The following is an 18,578-nucleotide window of genomic DNA, read 5'->3' as shown; positions in this document are numbered from 1 at the left end:
TTGCATCGCCGACTCCGTGGTATATCAGCAACATATTTATAAAGAAAACTGACGAGGCAGGAGTTTTAGTGGTGCAACATCGCAATATGTTTATATGAGTAAACACTGACCAAATTGTTAAGCTGTTTTTCGTCATAATTTTTCACATTGCTTTTCACGAGTGCTGATAGGAGAAGTTGAAGACAAGTTATTAGTGAGTATAATCATTGCAACAGCTCATGGTGTTATATTTCATAATATTTTAGGACATTTCATTATAATCTACATAGATTGAAGTTCAAAACTTGAAACGTACATCAACAGGATGACAAATGTGACATACAAGCTACTGATTAAGGTTAGTTATAATTTCTAATTCATCCAAATTTAATTTGTCAGAGTTGATCATTTAAAAACGCGTTAAATTTATATTGAGCTTTCAGGTAGTCTGTCAATATATTTTCTCATTCCTCCTTTATTATTGTCCAATCTTGATTCCGTAGCTGGTTCTTAGTATTTTCTTCTGTTTACATTTACTCCCAATCTTATGATGACGGCTATTGCTTGTGACTGGTTGATGTCCCCGCCTGGGTATCAACTTCAATAATATTATCGATTTAAAAAGACGTGAGAATTTAGCGAATCAAATAACTGCTATAGTATCGACGCTTAAACATTTGTTATACGTATCAATACTATGTAAATTGTTCTCAACAACTATCCCTTCAACAATTAGTACAGAAGGCATAAATGTGGTAAAATGATTTAAACCGATCAAAACAGGGAAGTTGCTTCTAACTCATCCCAATTTCAACAAAAATATTGGAATTTAAAGTGACGGACTTTATTTTACTTCTTCAACTCACTTCAGACATCTATGTTGTATGGAGAAGGAGCAACAGATTCAACTGTCTCTGTTCAACTAATTGGCGAAAATAAATCTCATACAGATTGGCACACGCTTGACAAATTTTGGCGAGATGATTTTGAACAAGGAAGCACAGATGAATTCACAATAGAAGACAAAGAAGTGGGGAGAGTCTTGTTTGTACGATTTCGTAAGTATTTCATATAATTAAACATACAGAACATATTGAAATATGTTTTATTAGTTGCTTCAAAACTATTTGGTCTAGAATTATTCTGAAATTCGCTATGCAATACTCATACAACTTCTGCTGGTTCTTGGCAGACTCGTAACTAACGTAATTCAAACATTTTATGACTCACAAAGCAATGGAAATTATAATACCGCAATAGCTGTCTCTATCACAGATAACATTCTTTGAAATAAATGTCTGAATATTTCATAAGTATTAAAAACGAATAAGTTTTGGTTAAAATAAAAGTTTATGAATAGGGACACGTACAGCCAAATTGCTCAAATTGTATTTAATTATGAAAGCGTAATAACAAAATAGTAGGCCTACTCCATATACATAATAAAAATGATATGGTCAGGCCTGTTGAATTCTACTTTGCAGTATATTGTTGATTTCATTATTCCATATTGAATGATCCAATTTCGTTTTGTATTCAGATCTGAAACATAATAATAAAGAAAAGGATTTGTGGGCATGTGACAACGTAATAATCCACCATGGGAACTACGTTGATGAGTTTCCGCTGTACGATTGGGTTGTTGATAACTCTGTAATTGTAAGAGGTGAAGGTGAGTGCCAGTACTACAAATATCAATCAAGTATTCATCGTCTATCTACGGGACCTGGTTTGATGTGTCAGTACTATTGTGGATGTTACTCTTTCCTTAGCAGAGTTAGAATTCCATATTTCTTAGTAATTTTTTATTTATGACGGAATAAATGTCTGTGGCAGTGAATAATTATAACATTAATTACAATATTTACTTTATTTGAAGAAATCTATGGGTTTCAATCACTCTATGGAAATTTAGTTGACAGTCTATTGTTTTCATTTATGACAAAGCTTCAATAAAAAACTGTACGCTATGACAAGCATGATGGGATTGCTCCATGATATTGGCCTTTGTTTTCAGGACTGATTCCCCAAAAAATAAAGTCTGATGAACTGCTAAAGGCTATTAAAGAAGAACGAGAAAATAATCTACAAAGATTTGCGTGGATTGAAAAGGCAAAACAGGGAGACCCTGGGTGGATGTTGCCTAGATTTCCGCCTGCAAAAAATCTTCACAACGTGCCCCATCAATTGAAAATGGAAGACGCAAGATTTGAACACATGTCTGAAATGAGAAACGTTGTGAAGTTTAACGCTCTTGTCGAAAAGTTACAAAGTAACTCATTCACCTATTTATGTTAACTTTCATAATTCATCTTGAATTTGATCAAAAATGTCAAAAAAGAAATTTACCAATAAGCATGATATTTCTGGAGATTCATGGGATAACGTATGACTTTCGACTATTTAGCAGAGAACAACGCTCCAAAACAAAACAACAATTATTGAAAATCATTATTTGATGTGCCTATTCAGTAATGTAAATTCTATTTATTTAGGTTATTTGTTCCCGATCAAGGAATTGGAAGATTACAAGAATCTTTTCAGTGGATTCAGAATCTCTGGAGATTTGCTCCCATTTATGGAAAGGTATTATAAGATTGTTGAATTCGCTTTGTATTATGTTTCGATTAATTTTGTGACCAACGATCAGCAATGTCCGAATCTCATTATCACTATTTTTATAATAATCTTCTCAGAACATAATTTAATGTAGCACAAAATAGACACATTCATGTTTTCTAGTCAAAATGCGTCACTTTCTTCTTGTTATAGAAGTCAGAATAATATTTCAAACTATAAAAAAATTTGCCAAGAAATTTGAAATTAAGACCTGCATAATTTGTCTAACACCACGGAATTGTCGCATAACAGGCTTCTGGTACGACATGGTTAAAACTTTCCGTTTTCTCTGTTTAAAGATGGGAAGAAGATGAAGAACAAGGACGACAGATGTTAAATGGTGCAAGCCCTTTTGCAATTAGTCATTGTAGAGGGTTACCAGATTACTGTAAAATTACTAATTCTCATGTACAATCATTTTTAAATGAAGGAAAGTCGTTGAAGGACGAAATTAAAGTGAGTACAAATGAATCAGTTTAAAGGTTAAAGTTGAGAGTGATATTCGTTCTAAACACATTCTTCATAATTTACTGTCAGATATATAAGGTGAGCTGTTATTTATAGTCTAATTTTTTTAATGGTCATAAATAGCGAATGTGTTTTTTTGAATTATTGACTGTGGCGACATAAAACCATTAATATGTCATTATTCTCCCGATCTTCTTATTTTCAGTTTCAACTTATAAATAATCTTATTCGTTTTGTAATACATTTCTTTTTTAGCATATTTTACAATTCATTTATTTGCATTCATATAGGAAGGACGAATTTACATCGCCGACTACTCATACATGACTAAAGGTCTGCCAAGAAACAAGCAATATAAAACTGGAGATCCTCTCTATTGTGCGGATGTCACAGCACTGTTCTATTCATCTGGCGACGGCAAATTTCGCCCAATCGCAATCCAGTTAGAACCAGATAATGCAGATTCCATTTTTACTCCAAAGGATGAGAGATATGACTGGATGTTGGCCAAAATGTACTTCCGATGCGCCGATACCATTGTGCACCAGGTTATGTGGTTATAAATTACTTTTTCATTTGAATAAACTTGCATATGATAAATGCCGAATGATTTATCCAAACTTTATACTCTTTAGTTTGATTGTGTGAAGTTGTTTCCCGCAGCGACAGCGATCAAATAGCATTTTTTTTTCAGTGGATATACCATTTCTTGTGGGGACATGCGTTGCCAGAAACAGCCGCTGTTGCAATGTTCCGAAATCTATCACGAACTCATCCAATCTACAAGCTTGTTCGTCCACATCTTCAGCATGTTGTTGTGATAAATCAATTTGCAAGAGATGTTCTTATCTTTGATAACAGCACTTCAAACTATACCAAATCCATAAGTAAGTTAAATGATCCTGTTAAGACGTTAGCTTACCTGATTTAAAGTTCATGGTATAGGCTGTTTTAGAGTCATACTTCTTAATCTGAACACCAAAAAAATAGAAAAGTCTGTTTATGGAATCATTTTCTAAAATATTTAGAATCATATCGTCACACTTATAACCGAATTGCCTAAGTCATTTTTAGCAGTTTTGAGAAAAACGTAAAAAACTTCCTAATGATATTGTTATGCCATTGAGAGTCAATAACTTGGCCTGTTCAATTTTTGATCGTAGCCGGATTTAAGTTAACTTGTATGACGCAGTTAAGTGACGTCATAATGGCGCACTGTGACTTAGGCAGAAATGTGTCTATGACTCTGGGACATACGCGATTTTGCAACTTTACTATATGCACCAGTCCTGAAAACTAAACATTCCAAAAACGAATGTAATTCTCAGTATCTACAATGTCTAATCCCCAAAATAGCTAATCAGTTTCAATTACATTATTTTTTATGTTTAAAAATATATATTTCACCAATATAACACGTTCTGCACACCCACCGAAACAAGACTAAGATTAAATATAAAGAATAAAACAGCAATGGACCCGATATAAAAGTCAACCAAGGTGAATTGGACTCGGACAGTGAATATCGCAAGTGCACGTCTCCCTATACTGTAGTATAAATTCAAATTATTACGCGCTAAGCTAGAATCAGAGATGCAAAACTCGAAAACACTTCGACTAGGTTATTTTGCCATTGTGACGTCACAATAGTCCCGCGGTAACAATAATAATCCATTATGACGAAACAATGTCGTCTTACTAAATCTCCATTTTTATGGGTTTCGGAATTCTTAAAATAAAATCTGAGTTAACAGACAGGGCGAGGCATTACATAAATACCTATTTTATAAAAAAAAACTCAAAATCGCCAAAAATGACTTACGCAATTCGGTTATTAGCTTGAGGATATGTATAATAAAACAAATTTATTTTTGTATCACAGATGGTTCTGCATTGGCAAGGCATGTTTTCAAAGATTTCGACTTTGGCGATTTTGCCCTCCCGAAGTTGCTCAAGAAAAAAGGTTCGTGGATTTTTATTTAACAGTTAAAAAATTTCCATTAGCTTGTACTGAAGTCAATATCCAAGAATTGATTGGATTCTAACTCATATCAAACATTCAATTTTATTTACTACCTTATATTAAAATCGGAATGATTCTCTATTGATACATGCGCTTTTAAAACTTAGTGCCCCCTTTTATTAATCCGTTATAGTTATATAATATATAATTCGAAAATTCTTTTAGGTCTTGATGACTACAATCTTCTGCAGAACTACCATTACAGAGATGACGCTACCGCTCTATGGAATGCAATTAAAAAGTATCTTTTGAAAGTCATCAATATATATTATAAGGCAGATGAGGTATTGTACGGTATTTTGTTTTCGCAGACAACAAGCTGTGATAATTCTACAGCATATAGATCTTAATGTCCAGTAATTAAAAAATCATCAATGCCAACGTTTACAGAATCATTATACAGACTAGAGTAAATTAATGGAAACCAAAGCAAGTTTATATTCTGAAAGAATTTCAACAATGAAAAACCCATCTTCATTATCAACCAATTCTCACCCGATCATTGTTAGCAACATGCGTGGTCAATCACGAGAACCAATACTTGGGATGCGCCATGTTTAAAAGAAGATATAAATAGTCTGAGTGAAGAAAAAACGACACCTCATATTGTGAATGAAACTGAAGGAGTGGCATCCTACCTCATTGTTTTAAATCATTTTTAACGTTTGTGACAGGACGTTCGTGGTGACGAACAAATACAATCGTGGATTTATGACTTCGCAACTGAAGGATTAGCATGGCCAGATGGAAATACGAGAGGATGTCCGACCAGTCTTGATAGTGTTGGTGAACTGGTTAGAAAACGCATTTTTTCATTGCATCTCTGTTATCTTGCATATTTGTTATATATTTTTGGTAACTCAGATTCACTGAAATGAAACCTAGAGTAATAGACAACAACCACTAATAGCCGAATAGCGTTAAAAGATGTAGATGTCGAAATAAGTTATCTTTGCAAGTTATGCACATAACTGCTATATCGCTATAGCGCATTCTATAAACGTCAATCGTACGTTTTTGTATTCGATCCCCTAAGCCTAATGCAGGGGTGTGCAAACTGCGGCCCGCGGGCCAAATGCGGCCCGCAAGGAAATATTGTGCGGCCCGCGGAGAAGTGCCAATTTTGGAAGGTGTGACTCCGAAATGAGTTTTTAGTTTAGTTATTCTGGTACGTGCTAGCAATTCCAATCCCCTTGCGTCGCAAAGATATACCAGTAGCCGAGTGCCACTGTCATATTAGCAAAACTAGCTAGCAAAAACATTTTTTGTACTTCAAACTACTAGAAATTATACCTTAAATAAATGTGCGTCCCGCGGCTTCACCTAATTACTTGAATCTGGCCCTCCTGTAATAAGGTTGCACACCCCTGGCCTAATGCATTGACACGTAAAATCGTCACAGGTACAATTCTGCACAATCGTCGTCTTCAATAGTGCTGTTCAACATTCAGCAACACACAATGCTATGTTTGATTTGTACAAATTCATTCCAAATGCACCTGGCGGAATGAGGCTACCTATACATAAAAGAGGCGAGGTGAATATATAATGTTTGTACTTTTGTAAACTTGAATGAATTAAAAGTTGAAAATTATAATAATCATAGAAATTCCATATAAACTTCATTCGTACCTAAACACTGAATTTCTACCTACACACAGGCAACACTTCAGCGAGTGCTAGATTCTCTTCCTGATGTTACAATGGTAACGATTTTATTTGGAAGTGTCTTCGTTTTGACAGAATTGCCAGAAGAAGAGGTGGGTCTGTCTTTTGCTAACTGAAATTGAAATATTTTTATGCAGTTTAGTTATGACTTCTGTATTTATGACTTCTTGGATTATTGATTCGTTTGGATGCATCATTGAATTGAAAATATGGATAATTAGTTGTCAAGATTTCTTGTCATTCTTGTGTATTATTCGGATTTTAAATACCAGTTTCGTCTTTTTAAAAACTGCAGTCTTTCATCAAATTAGAATAGAATGGCTATTAGCTAAAATACAGAATATAAAACCTCTGAAAAAAGAGTTGCCATTGAGAAATTGATAGTTTACTATACACCAAGACGACATTCCTCTGCACGTGATTAACTTAATGTGTAACCGTAATCTCGAGTTTTTTTTTGGATTTATTATAGCATTGATAAAACGGATACTCTGATAATCTTTTTCTTTGGAGTATTTTTCAAATCGAATAATAACAATACAGTTTACGTACTGATTCGAATGAATATGCTGACTTATATAATATATAATTTATGCAGGTTTATCTTGGAGAATTTCCAATGAATCTTTTTATTGAAGAAGAGCCAAAGAAAATTTTGAAAGAGTTTGCAGATGATCTTAAAGTGGTTGGAGATAAAATGAAAGAACGAAACAAGAAATTGGAATACCCATACGAATATCTTTTACCAGAAAGAATACCTACCGGCACTACTGCGTAAAAATAACGATATATGATTATATGGATAAAGCAATGCAATTTTTGAACTGAACTGAAATTGTTTATTTTGAACTGAAATTCGTTAGAAGTTTCACAGTTTAGTGTGATTATTCTTTGGATTTTAATCCGGAATTGGCGGATTTGAAACAGTTTGCTTGAACTAAAAATGAGTTGGCTAAAAATGAGCATAATGAATCATAACATTAGATAGAAATTTTTCTTCTATCTACGAGAAACAACCATGATGTGATGATGATGCTTCTAGTGACTTTACTGTGCTCACAAAGTATTTGTACCAAGATGACGCACAACCTGAACGTAGTATGTGTACCAGGTCGAGATTGTTCAGGTTGTGCGTCTTCTTGGTACGAATATTTCCGGAGCGCCGATTTTACTTGAATATACAAACTGGAGTTTTCAGCTTTTTTCAAATGGAATAAATATTACATCACGAATTCAAGTCGTTTCAAGCAATTCCAATTATATATTTAAAACCTATATACCGGAAGTATACATAAAATATTTTGAATAATCGACTGGAGTATCTTTAAATATTCCATTTATTGCTAAACTTGTAAGCTTATCTTTTATTTAAAAGATTTTTATTAATCAAGATATCCTATTTTACCGAGTCGCATATTACTTAAATTAAATGGATTTCAACGTATTTATCAGTGTAAATGAATATATATGTATGGTAAATATTGATGTGTTTGAGGATTTACTGACAAGTGATGTGCAGAATCTAGTTGCTGGATTTAAATTCGGACGTATTTTTCCGATCGAAATCGAAAACCAGATACTTAGCCGAATTCTGAGGAATTCAACTATTTTGCTTATCGATGACACTAATTGTATATTTTTAAATTTTGGAGGACGAAGTAATAAACTTCGTTTGCGAAACTAAAACTTTGTACGGTCGCTCATGACGTAGAACTGAAAACTCATCGACGTAGATGATCTTAAAGTAGTTGTTGATGAAATGAAAGAACGAAACAAAAAAGTAGAATATCCATACGAATATCTTTCACAGAAAACAACCTACTCGGCGATATATGATTATTTGGATAACGCAATAAAAAATCATTTCCATATGTGTATAGAATGATGAAAGAAAACTGAACTTGTTTTTTTTTTCTGATCTGAAATTTGTTAAGACCGTTAAAGTTCAGTTTGAATTGCAATATCTCACAGTAAATCCCGGAACATTTCATGAAACTTAATCACAATCCTTGAATTACTACCAGCTTATTCAGAAATTGTTCGAGTTGGAATAGTTTGCTCAAACAGAATGGTAACTAAACACGAACGCTGAAAACAATTTATAATGTAATGCAGATGGGTATAGTCTAAAGGTGTTACTTCTCTCGACATCGTCTAAATACGAAGCGAAATGTCCAGCGTTTGGAAAGTATTGAGTACCCATAAATATATAAACTCTATATGAGAAAGTATAACAAAATATTAAATTTTGAAATTGAAATTTTCTTATTCATATTTTCTATCTATTTCCAAAGTTGTCAGCTTGTCTTTTACTTTAACATTTTATGTTAATCCAAATATCCTATTTCAACGGTGTGTTTAGTATTAAATATATTTATGCAGTAAAGATTGATGTGTTTGGTGATATACTGATATAACCAAATTGCGCCGATTACAATCTTGGAACAAAAATGCTACAGCGACACTGACAGCGAGTGAAAGTTCACAGCCAACCTGAAAATATGACGTGACTTCACGTGAAAATGTAAAATGACAAGACGGCAGATAATCGGAAGTCATTTACCAAAACTCTGATATCAAAAATCAGAATGGAAGAAAGGAATATGTTGTAACTGAATTCACGGAATTAGGAGCACCTGCGAATGGAAACGTAATACCAAAGACCATCCAAACAATACCTAGAAAAATAATGAATGAGAAAAAGTTTCTAAATTCATTGAATCGTTCTGAATTATTTTCCTAAAATTTTCCCAATCTGGAGGAAAATTATAAAAAAAAAATACTTTCCAGAGTTCCAGGCAATTTTTACCAAAGTATAAATCAATTTTGAAATAGCCCACATTAATGAGACTTGCTTGGATCTTGATATGATAAGATGTAATTTTGTGATAATTATGAAGCTAGTTGGTTAAAAATTGTAACCGATTTTGGTAAAAAATAAAATTCAATTTTTTATTCCTAAAAATTATAATCCATAATTTACATATTACTTGATTAGTTCTGATTTATAATAATTTCAGTAACACGGACAGCAATGAAATCTACAGCCGCCCATTGTTCCATCAAGCAATCTAGGAGAACTATGGAACAAAAAATAATCCAAAGCGCTATTGCACAACGAGAGTTAGACACACTTATAATTTTTTATGAGTATTAAAATAGATTTTACGTGGGGGCTTGCGACCTCTTTTTGAGGTATTTTTGAATAAACCGACAATGAGATTCACATTTTTATTTTGAGGTGTCGCTATTGTGTTATCTTGTAAACTCGGTTAAATGACATAGTTTACGTGGAAATTATTGTTGATTTCATGAACCCTGCTAGCGAGATTTAAATTTACACTTTTAAGGTTGACACCGTGTTCGAAAAAAATTGGGGTATGGTGTAGATATGTGAGCAAAAATGTTTCAAACTGGTAATACTGATAATTAAAATGATTGTTCCAAAACTAGTAAAAAAAAGGTCAAAAACAACTGGACACGAAAAAGTATGCTGTTTGTCCTTGCTATCGCCAAATTACTGTAATGTGATACTTTTAAGCGGAGGATTGACCTGTAAAAATGGTGGAACGATAGCCAGTTATTTCCTTCGACGACTATTATGGAGTTGATGATGCTTAATATAAGAAAATTCGTTTCATATTGCTCTTTACATTTTAAAGTAGTCGACATAATTGACAAAGCTTACGCAATTGGATTAACGTTTCTAGCGTTCAGAGTATTAACTTGGTTACCTGGTCCGATGTTATACGAATCAATTATTGATTCAACGTGTATTTGTTGGGGACGAAATCATTGTGGAGAACGTGAGAACTGTAAGGTAGGCTGCTACCGATTAAAGTTGGAAATGAACAACAAATCAATATTATTTACTGGGGTCTAATCAGATTTTTTTTACTATTCACAACTTTTAAAATTTTCTGCACAGGTTCACAATAACAGTCTATATCGATTACGGTATTATGATCACGGTACTTTCGTGTGTTGCACTTTTTTCGTGACAAAGCGTGAAACTATGAAATCGCAAGACAGCAAGAGATCGGGAGTCATTTACCAGAAGTCCAATATTAAGAATCAAAATGAAGACAAGGGATATATGGAAAATGATTTGAAGAAATTAGTATCACCTAATACCGATGGACGAGAAATATTAAAATAAAAATAAAACAATCCCCCAAAGTGATAATTGATAAAAAAAAAAATTAAAATTTAAGACAATTTTTGTAAAATATTGCTGTGCCCAAACGTCTTGGCTTTACCCTAAATTTCTTCCTCTTTTTCAAAGAAAAAGAAAAAAAAGAAATAGGAAATAAATTAATACCATCATACTTTTCTAAAATTCGAAGATATTTCTATCAACGTACAAATCAAATATAAAATTGCCCAATAACTATAAGTTTTGGGGTCTTGGTAGACCCGATTACAATTTATTTATCCCTATTAAATTAGGCTTTACGTGGAGGCTTGCGACTTTTGTTTGAGCGAAGTTACATTTCTCAAGGGTATTTTTGGATGACCCGACAATGTTATTAAAATTTCGATTTTGGTATTCACTATTTTGTTATCATGTACGTGAATATAGTCACCCACCATATACCGCGGAAAATTTCTGCATCAAATGTGTTATGCTCACAAAACCGGACAAAGACATCATCATTTTAAATCGTGATCTAACTGGTAATCATGACCAGGTGAACGTAACCAATAGCTGCAGCTGCAGCAGCATCCGGGCAAAAATAAAAAGGCTTTTTTTTTATATAGAGAAAATACCTCGCGCGAGTAGAACTACATTAGGCCCCGCGCCCTTCACATGCCAAATGTAAATCCCCGTTCGGAGCGTACGTAATTTTCATTGTTTGGAAATTAGAAAAAAAATATGTTTGTAGGTAAAATTATAAACAGGTTAGGCATACACGAGGGAATGCATAGGATTTATTACTACACTAATATTTCAAATGTAATCAAAATATATTTCGAAGTGAAATGATAGCGATTTCCATACATGAAACAGCAAATATTCCCCTATCGCTGCAGTTGAAAATCGCGCAATTTTGTCGTTAATTGCAGGCGAACAGTTGACAGGTGTGAAAAACTAGGTCATTTCTATTCAACGAGCAATGCAATAAATAAGTGCAGGCAGTGTATCGTTAGGTAATGATATTAAAATATTTTGTTACCGTTGATGTTGTTATAAGCTAAAGGTAAATATTCATCATCACGGCGAGTAGAAGCTTATAGATGAGAAAATGATGCGATTGAATCTATGTTTATAGTAAGCCAAAATGATTAAATGCCTCATCTTTGATTTTTTCGTATTTCATCGACGGCCTTTTTCTGCGGATTGACAGAAGTTTAGTTTAATTTGCTACTACCATAATTTCTAACAAGTTATTGGCGTAGGGTGTTTTTTAATTAGATTTGGTGTCCGCTGTTTTTCATTTAAATGTGCAACGAACAATATTTGCATCGCCGACTCCGTGTTACATCAGCAACATATTTATAAAGAAAACTGACGAGACAGGAGTTTTAGTGGTGCACCATCGCAATTTGTTTATAACTAAACACTGACCAAATTGTTAAGCTGTTTTTCGTCATAATTTTTCACATTGTTTTTCACGAGTGCTGATAGGAGAAGTTGAAGACAAGTTATTAGTGAGTATAATCATCGCAACAGCTCATGGTGTTATATTTCACAATATTTTAGGACATTTCATTATAATCTACATAGATTGAAGTTCAAAACTTGACACGTATATCAACAGGATGACAAAAGTGACATACAAGCTACTGATTAAGGTTAGTTATAAGTCATCCAAATTTAATTTGTCAGAGGTGATCATTTAAAAACGCATTAAATTTATATTGAGCTTTCAGGTAGTCTGTCAATATATCTTCTTGTTCCTCCTTTATTATTGTCCAATCTTAATTCCGAAGGTGGTTCTTAGTATTTTCTTCTGTTTACTTTTACTCCCAATCTTATGATGACGGCTTTGCTTGTGACTGGTAGATGTCCCCGCCTAGGTATCAACTTAATAATACTATCGATAATCTCGAATTTGATCAAAAATTTACCAATGAGCGTGATAATTCTGGAGATTCATAGGATAACGTATGACTTTCGACTATTTAGCAGATTACAACGCTCCCAAACAAAACAACAATCATTGAAAATCATTATTTGATGTGCTTATTCAGTAATGTAAATTCTATTTATTTAGGTTATGTGTGCCCGACCAAGGAGTTGGAAGATTACAAGAATCTTTTTAGTGGATTCAGAATCTCTGGAGATTTGCTCCCATTTATGGAAAGGTATTATAAGATTGTTGAATTCGCTTTGTATTATGTTTCGACTACTTTTGTGACCAACGATCAGCAATGTCCGAATCTCAATAACGCTATTTTTATAATAATCTTCTCAAAACATAATTTAATGTAGCACAAAATGGGCACATCCATGTTTTCTAGTCAAAATGCGTCACTTCCTTCTTGTTATAGAAGTCAGAATAAAATTTCAAACTATATTAAAATTCGCCGAGTTTTGAAATTAAGACCTGCAAAATTTGTTTAACACCACGGAGTCATCGCATAATAGGCTTCTGGTACCACATGGATTAAAACTTTCCGTTTTCTCTGTTTAAAGATGGGAAGAAGATGAAGAACAAGGACGACAGATGTTAAATGGTGCAAGCCCTTTTGCAATCAGTCGTTGTAGAGGGTTACCAGATTACTGTAAAATTACTAATTCTCGTGTACAATCATTTTTAAATGAAGGAAAGTCGTTGGATGACGAAATTAAAGTGAGTACATATGATTGTGTTTGAAGGTTAAAGTTAAGAGTGATATTCGTTCTAAACACATTCTCCATAATTTACTGTCAGATATATAAGGTGAGCTGTTATTTACAGTCTAATTTTTTTAATGGTCATAAATAGCGAATGTGTTTTTTTGAATTATTGACTGTGGCGACATAAAACCATTAATATGTCATTATTCTCCCGATATTCTTATTTTCAGTTTCAACTTATAAATAATCTTATTCGTTTTGTAATACATTTCTTTTTTAGCATATTTTACAATTCATTTATTTGCATTCATATAGGAAGGACGAATTTACATCGCCGACTACTCATACATGACTAAAGGTCTGCCAAGAAACAAGCAATATAAAACTGGAGATCCTCTCTATTGTGCGGATGTCACAGCGCTGTTCTATTCATCTGGCGATGGCAAATTTCGCCCAATCGCAATCCAGTTAGAACCAGATAATGCAGATTCCATTTTTACTCCAAAGGATGAGAGATATGACTGGATGTTGGCCAAAATGTACTTCCGATGCGCCGATACCATTGTTCACCAGGTTATGTGGTTATAAATTACTTTTTCATTTAAATAAACTTGCATATGATATATGCCTAATGATTTATCCAAACTTTATACTCTTTAGTTTTATTGTGTGAAGTTGTTTCCCGCCACGACAGCGATCAAATAGCATTTTTTTCCCAGTGGATATACCATTTCTTGTGGGGACATGCGTTGCCAGAAACAGCCGCTGTTGCAATGTTCCGAAATCTATCACGAACTCATCCAATCTACAAGCTTGTTCGCCCACATCTTCAGCATGTTGTTGTGATTAATCAATTCGCAAGAGATATTCTTATCTTTGATAACAGCACTTCAAACTATACCAGATCCATAGGTAAGTTAAATGATCCTGTTAAGACGTTAGCTTACCTGGTTTAAAGTTCATGTTATAGGTTGTTATTTTAGAGTCATAGTTCCTAATCTGAACAAAAAATAGAAAAGTCTGTTTATGGAATCATTTTGTAAAGTATTTAGTATCATATGTAAAATAAAAAAAAATTATTTTTGTATCACAGATGGTTCTGCATTGGCAAGGCATGTTTTCAAAGATTTCGACTTTGACGATTTTGACCTCCCGAAGTTGCTCAAGAAAAAAGGTTCGTCGATTTTTATTTAACGGTTAAAAAATTTTCTTTAGCTTGTACTGAAGTCAATATTCAAGAATTGATTGGATTCTAATTCATACCAAACATTCAATTTTATTTACTACCTTACTTTAAAATCGGAATTATTCTCTATTGATACACGCGCTTTTAAAACTTAGTGCCCGCTTTTATTCATCCGTTATGGTTATATAATATATAATTCGAAAACTCTTTTAGGTCTTGATGACTATAATCTTCTGCAGAACTACCATTACAGAGATGACGCTACCGCTTTATGGAATGCAATTAAAAAGTATCTTTTGAAAGTCATCGATATATATTACAAGGCAGATGAGGTATTGTACGGTATTTTGTTTTCGCAGACAACAAGCTGTGAAAATTCTACAGCATATAGATCTTAATGTTCAGTAATTAAAAAATCATCAGTGCCAATGTTTACAGAATTAGAATCAATATACAGCCTTGAGGAAATGGAACCCAAAGCAAATTTATATTCTGGAAGAATTCCAACAATAAAAAACTCATCTTCCTTATCAATCAATGCTACTTTTTTGGTTTTTGTTCTATATTAAGATTGTAACTCAATCGATACCGATCATTGTTAGCAACAGGCGTGGTCAATCATGAGAACCAATACTTGGGACGCGCCATGTTAAAAATAAGATAAATAGGCTGAGTGAAGAGAAAACGACACATCATATTGTGAATGAAACTGAAGGAGTGGCATCATACCTCATTGTTTTAAATCATTTTTAACGTTTGTGACAGGACGTTCGTGGTGACGAACAAATACAATCGCGGATTTATGACTTCGCAACTGAAGGATTAGCATGGCCTGATGGAAATACGAGAGGATGTCGGACCAGTCTTAATAGTGTTGATGAACTGGTTAGAAAATGAATTTTTTCATTGCATCTCTGTTATCTTGCATATTTGTTATATACTTTTGGTAACTCAGATTCACTGAAATGAAACCTAGAGTAATAGACAACAACCACTAATAGCCGAATAGCGTTAAAAGATGTAGATGTCGAAATAAGTTATCTTTGAAAGTTATGCCCATAAATGCCTAGTCACTCAATATAGGCTGTTAAACCTATGTGCACCTAGCTGCGCGGAAGCGCTATTACGCATTCTATGAACGTCAGTCGTACGTTTTTGTATTCGATCTCCTAAGCCTAATGCAGGGGTGTGCAAACTGCGGCCCGTGGGCCAAATGCGGCCCGCAAGGAAATATTGTGCGGCCCGCGGAGAAGTGCCAATTTTGGAAGGTGTGCCCCCAAAATGAGTTTTTAGTTTAGTTATTCTGGTACGTGCTAGCAATTCCAATCCCCTTGCGTCGCAGAGATATACCAGTACCCGAGTGCCAATGTCATATTAGCAAAACTAGCTAGCAAAAGCATTTTTTGTACTTCAAACTACTAGAAATTATACCTTAAATAAAAGTGCGACCCGCGGCTTCACCTAATTACTTGAATCTGGCCCTCCTGTAATAAGGCTGCACATCCCTGGCCTAATGCATTGACACGTAAAATCGTCACAGGTACAATTCTGCACAATCGTCGTCTTCAATAGTGCTGTTCAACATTCAGCAACACACAATGCAATGTTCGATTTGTACAAATTCATTTCAAATGCACCTGGCGGAATGAGGCTACCTATACATAAAAGAGGCGAGGTGAATATATAATGTTTGTACTTTTGTAAACTCGAATGAATTATAAGTCGAAAATAATAATAATCATATAAATTTCATATAAACTTCATTCGTACCTAAACACTGAATTTCTACCTACACACAGGCAACACTTCAGCGAGTGCTAGATTCTCTTCCTGATGTTACAATGGCAACGATTTTGTTTGGAAGTGCCTTCGTATTGACAGAATTGCCAGAAGAAGAGGTGGGTCTGTCTTATGAAATTAAAATATTTTTATGCAGTTTAGTTATGACTTCTGTATTTATGGCTTCTCGCATTATTGATTCGTTAGGATGCATCATTGAATTGAAAATATGGATAATTAGTTTTCAAGATTTCTTGTCATTCTTGTATATTATTTGGATTTTAAATAGCACTTTCGTCTTTTTAACAACTGCAGTCTTTCATCAAATTATAATAGCATGGCTATTAGCTAAAATACAGAATATAAAACCTTTGTTTCTGTTGAAAAAAAAGTTGCCCTTGAGAAGTTGATAGTTTACTATACACTAAGCCGACATTCCTCTGCACGTGATTAACCTAATGTGTAACCGTAATCTCAAGTTTTTTGGGGGGATTTATTATAGCATTGATAAAATGGATAATCTGATAATCTTTTTCTTTGGAGTATTTTTCAAATCGAATAATAACAATACAGTTTACGTACTGATTTGAATGAATATGCTGAATTATATAATAATTTATGCAGGTTTATCTTGGAGAATTTCCAATGCATCTCTTTATTGAAGAAGAGCCAAAGAAAGTCTTGAAAGAGTTTGCAGATGATCTTAAAGGGGTTAGTGATAAAATGAAAGAACGAAACAAGAAATTGGAATACCCATACGAATATCTTTTGCCAGAAAATGTACCCACCGGCACTACTGCTTGAGTAGAACGATGTGTGATTTATTAAATACAAAAATTATAGAAGAAGTCATGTATATTTTTAAGGCTGAGAGAAAAACTGAAATTGTATATTCTGAACTCAAATTTCTATAAACCCTATATCGGAAATATAAGAAATATTGAATTGAATTGAAAATTATAGAAGAAGTCATGTATATTTTTAAGGCTAAGAGAAAAACTGAAATTGTATATTCTGAACTCAAATTTCTATAAACCCTATATCGGAAATATAAGAAATATTGAATGAGGGCCTATAATATTTTATCTTCAAATATCCAAATAACTGCATGCTAAAATTGTCAGCTCATCTTTTATTTGATTTTTGTTAATTATGTATCGTGTATTATAACAATATGTAGTAGAGATTGGTGTGTTTTATGATATACTGATATCACCGAATAGCGCCTCCCATACAGCACACCGTAATATTTGAAATAAATAAAACTAATAGCCTTTTAGCGAAAAATTTAGTCTTTGAGCACTGGGAATTTCAGAGTGATTGATCCAGTAATCAAACAGAAAAGCGATTTTATTACACTAACGTGTCCAATAAAGTTACTAGGGCTGGGAATTTCAGGGAAAACACTTTAACCGTTAACCGGGTAAAATTAACCGGCTAACTGCAGCGTGACGTTTGACGTAATAATCCATGATTTTAGCTTATTACATCACAATGGTGACAAAGCAATTTCGTCTCAAAATATTCACTAATCGAGATAGATTCGTGAAGGGATATGCAGCGTGCTTCGGACATGTGGAAGTATTTTAGTAAAACCCCATTCCGTTATTTAATGTCATTTATGTGACAAATTTTTAGTGTTCGATGCAGTGGCGTAGCAAGACTCTAGTTTGCCACCCCGCAAAAATATTTCGTGGAAATGACCCTAAAAACTCTCGGACATAAGCTAAAACAACGCTTCTTTTATTTCGTCAAAAAGCATAACATGTCGCTATAAAAAGGCAATGGTAACCTAAAAATTGCTGTTTATCTTGGTCACTTTAATTTTTTTCATACTTTCTTCCTCTTCTGCGTTTCTGTGCGTCACTGAGAAGTTTTGTTTTCTACTTCGTTCTGACAGCTTTCGTAATTTTGCCGGTGCGATTTAAACCACAAGACGCCGAAAATCGACGACTCCCTGGCATTGTTACGTAACAAAACGATTTGAGCAGAACTAACATCAACGTTATAAGATAGATAGATAGTTTATTTCGAAAACTCCATAACAAACATAAATTAAAAATGGAGAATTC

At 33.7% G+C, this 18,578-nt stretch overlaps 2 protein-coding genes across 2 annotated transcripts; both read left to right on the top strand.

The window, feature by feature from the left end:
* Positions 1–245: 245 nt before the first annotated feature.
* Positions 246–8,543, top strand: LOC120328067 (allene oxide synthase-lipoxygenase protein-like). The gene is made up of 14 exons (XM_078114238.1): positions 246–337; positions 851–1,037; positions 1,520–1,651; positions 1,997–2,251; positions 2,475–2,565; positions 2,898–3,054; positions 3,357–3,614; positions 3,761–3,953; positions 4,949–5,029; positions 5,255–5,373; positions 5,764–5,883; positions 6,492–6,626; positions 6,751–6,849; positions 7,356–8,543. The coding sequence occupies exons 1-14, from the start codon at positions 305–307 to the stop codon at positions 7,533–7,535; spliced, it is 2,040 nt and encodes a 679-aa protein (XP_077970364.1). The 5' UTR covers positions 246–304; the 3' UTR covers positions 7,536–8,543.
* A 1,815-nt stretch (positions 8,544–10,358) lies between these two features.
* On the top strand, positions 10,359–17,784 carry LOC144425195 (allene oxide synthase-lipoxygenase protein-like). The gene is made up of 11 exons (XM_078114678.1): positions 10,359–10,563; positions 12,976–13,066; positions 13,398–13,554; positions 13,857–14,114; positions 14,261–14,453; positions 14,635–14,715; positions 14,941–15,059; positions 15,493–15,612; positions 16,268–16,402; positions 16,527–16,625; positions 17,131–17,784. The coding sequence occupies exons 1-11, from the start codon at positions 10,359–10,361 to the stop codon at positions 17,308–17,310; spliced, it is 1,638 nt and encodes a 545-aa protein (XP_077970804.1). The 3' UTR covers positions 17,311–17,784.
* Positions 17,785–18,578: the final 794 nt, after the last annotated feature.

This window comes from Styela clava, chromosome 7 (assembly GCF_964204865.1).
Source record: "Styela clava chromosome 7, kaStyClav1.hap1.2, whole genome shotgun sequence".
NCBI classification, from domain to species: domain Eukaryota; kingdom Metazoa; phylum Chordata; class Ascidiacea; order Stolidobranchia; family Styelidae; genus Styela; species Styela clava.
Note: the sequence above shows the minus strand (reverse complement) of the source record. Positions and strands in the feature narration are given on the sequence as shown.

Bases quoted from the DNA above. Each gene is read 5' to 3' on its own strand.
- LOC120328067 (XM_078114238.1), top strand. From the start codon at position 305: ATGACAAATGTGACATACAAGCTACTGATTAAG. The intron at 1,652-1,996 runs GTGAGTGCCAGT...CTTTGTTTTCAG, and splicing joins TGTAATTGTAAGAGGTGAAG to GACTGATTCCCCAAAAAATA. The intron at 3,615-3,760 runs GTTATGTGGTTA...TTTTTTTTTCAG, and splicing joins CCGATACCATTGTGCACCAG to TGGATATACCATTTCTTGTG.
- LOC144425195 (XM_078114678.1), top strand. From the start codon at position 10,359: ATGGAGTTGATGATGCTTAATATAAGAAAATTCGTTTCATATTGCTCT. The intron at 14,115-14,260 runs GTTATGTGGTTA...TTTTTTTCCCAG, and splicing joins CCGATACCATTGTTCACCAG to TGGATATACCATTTCTTGTG. The intron at 16,403-16,526 runs GTGAATATATAA...ACCTACACACAG, and splicing joins CTATACATAAAAGAGGCGAG to GCAACACTTCAGCGAGTGCT.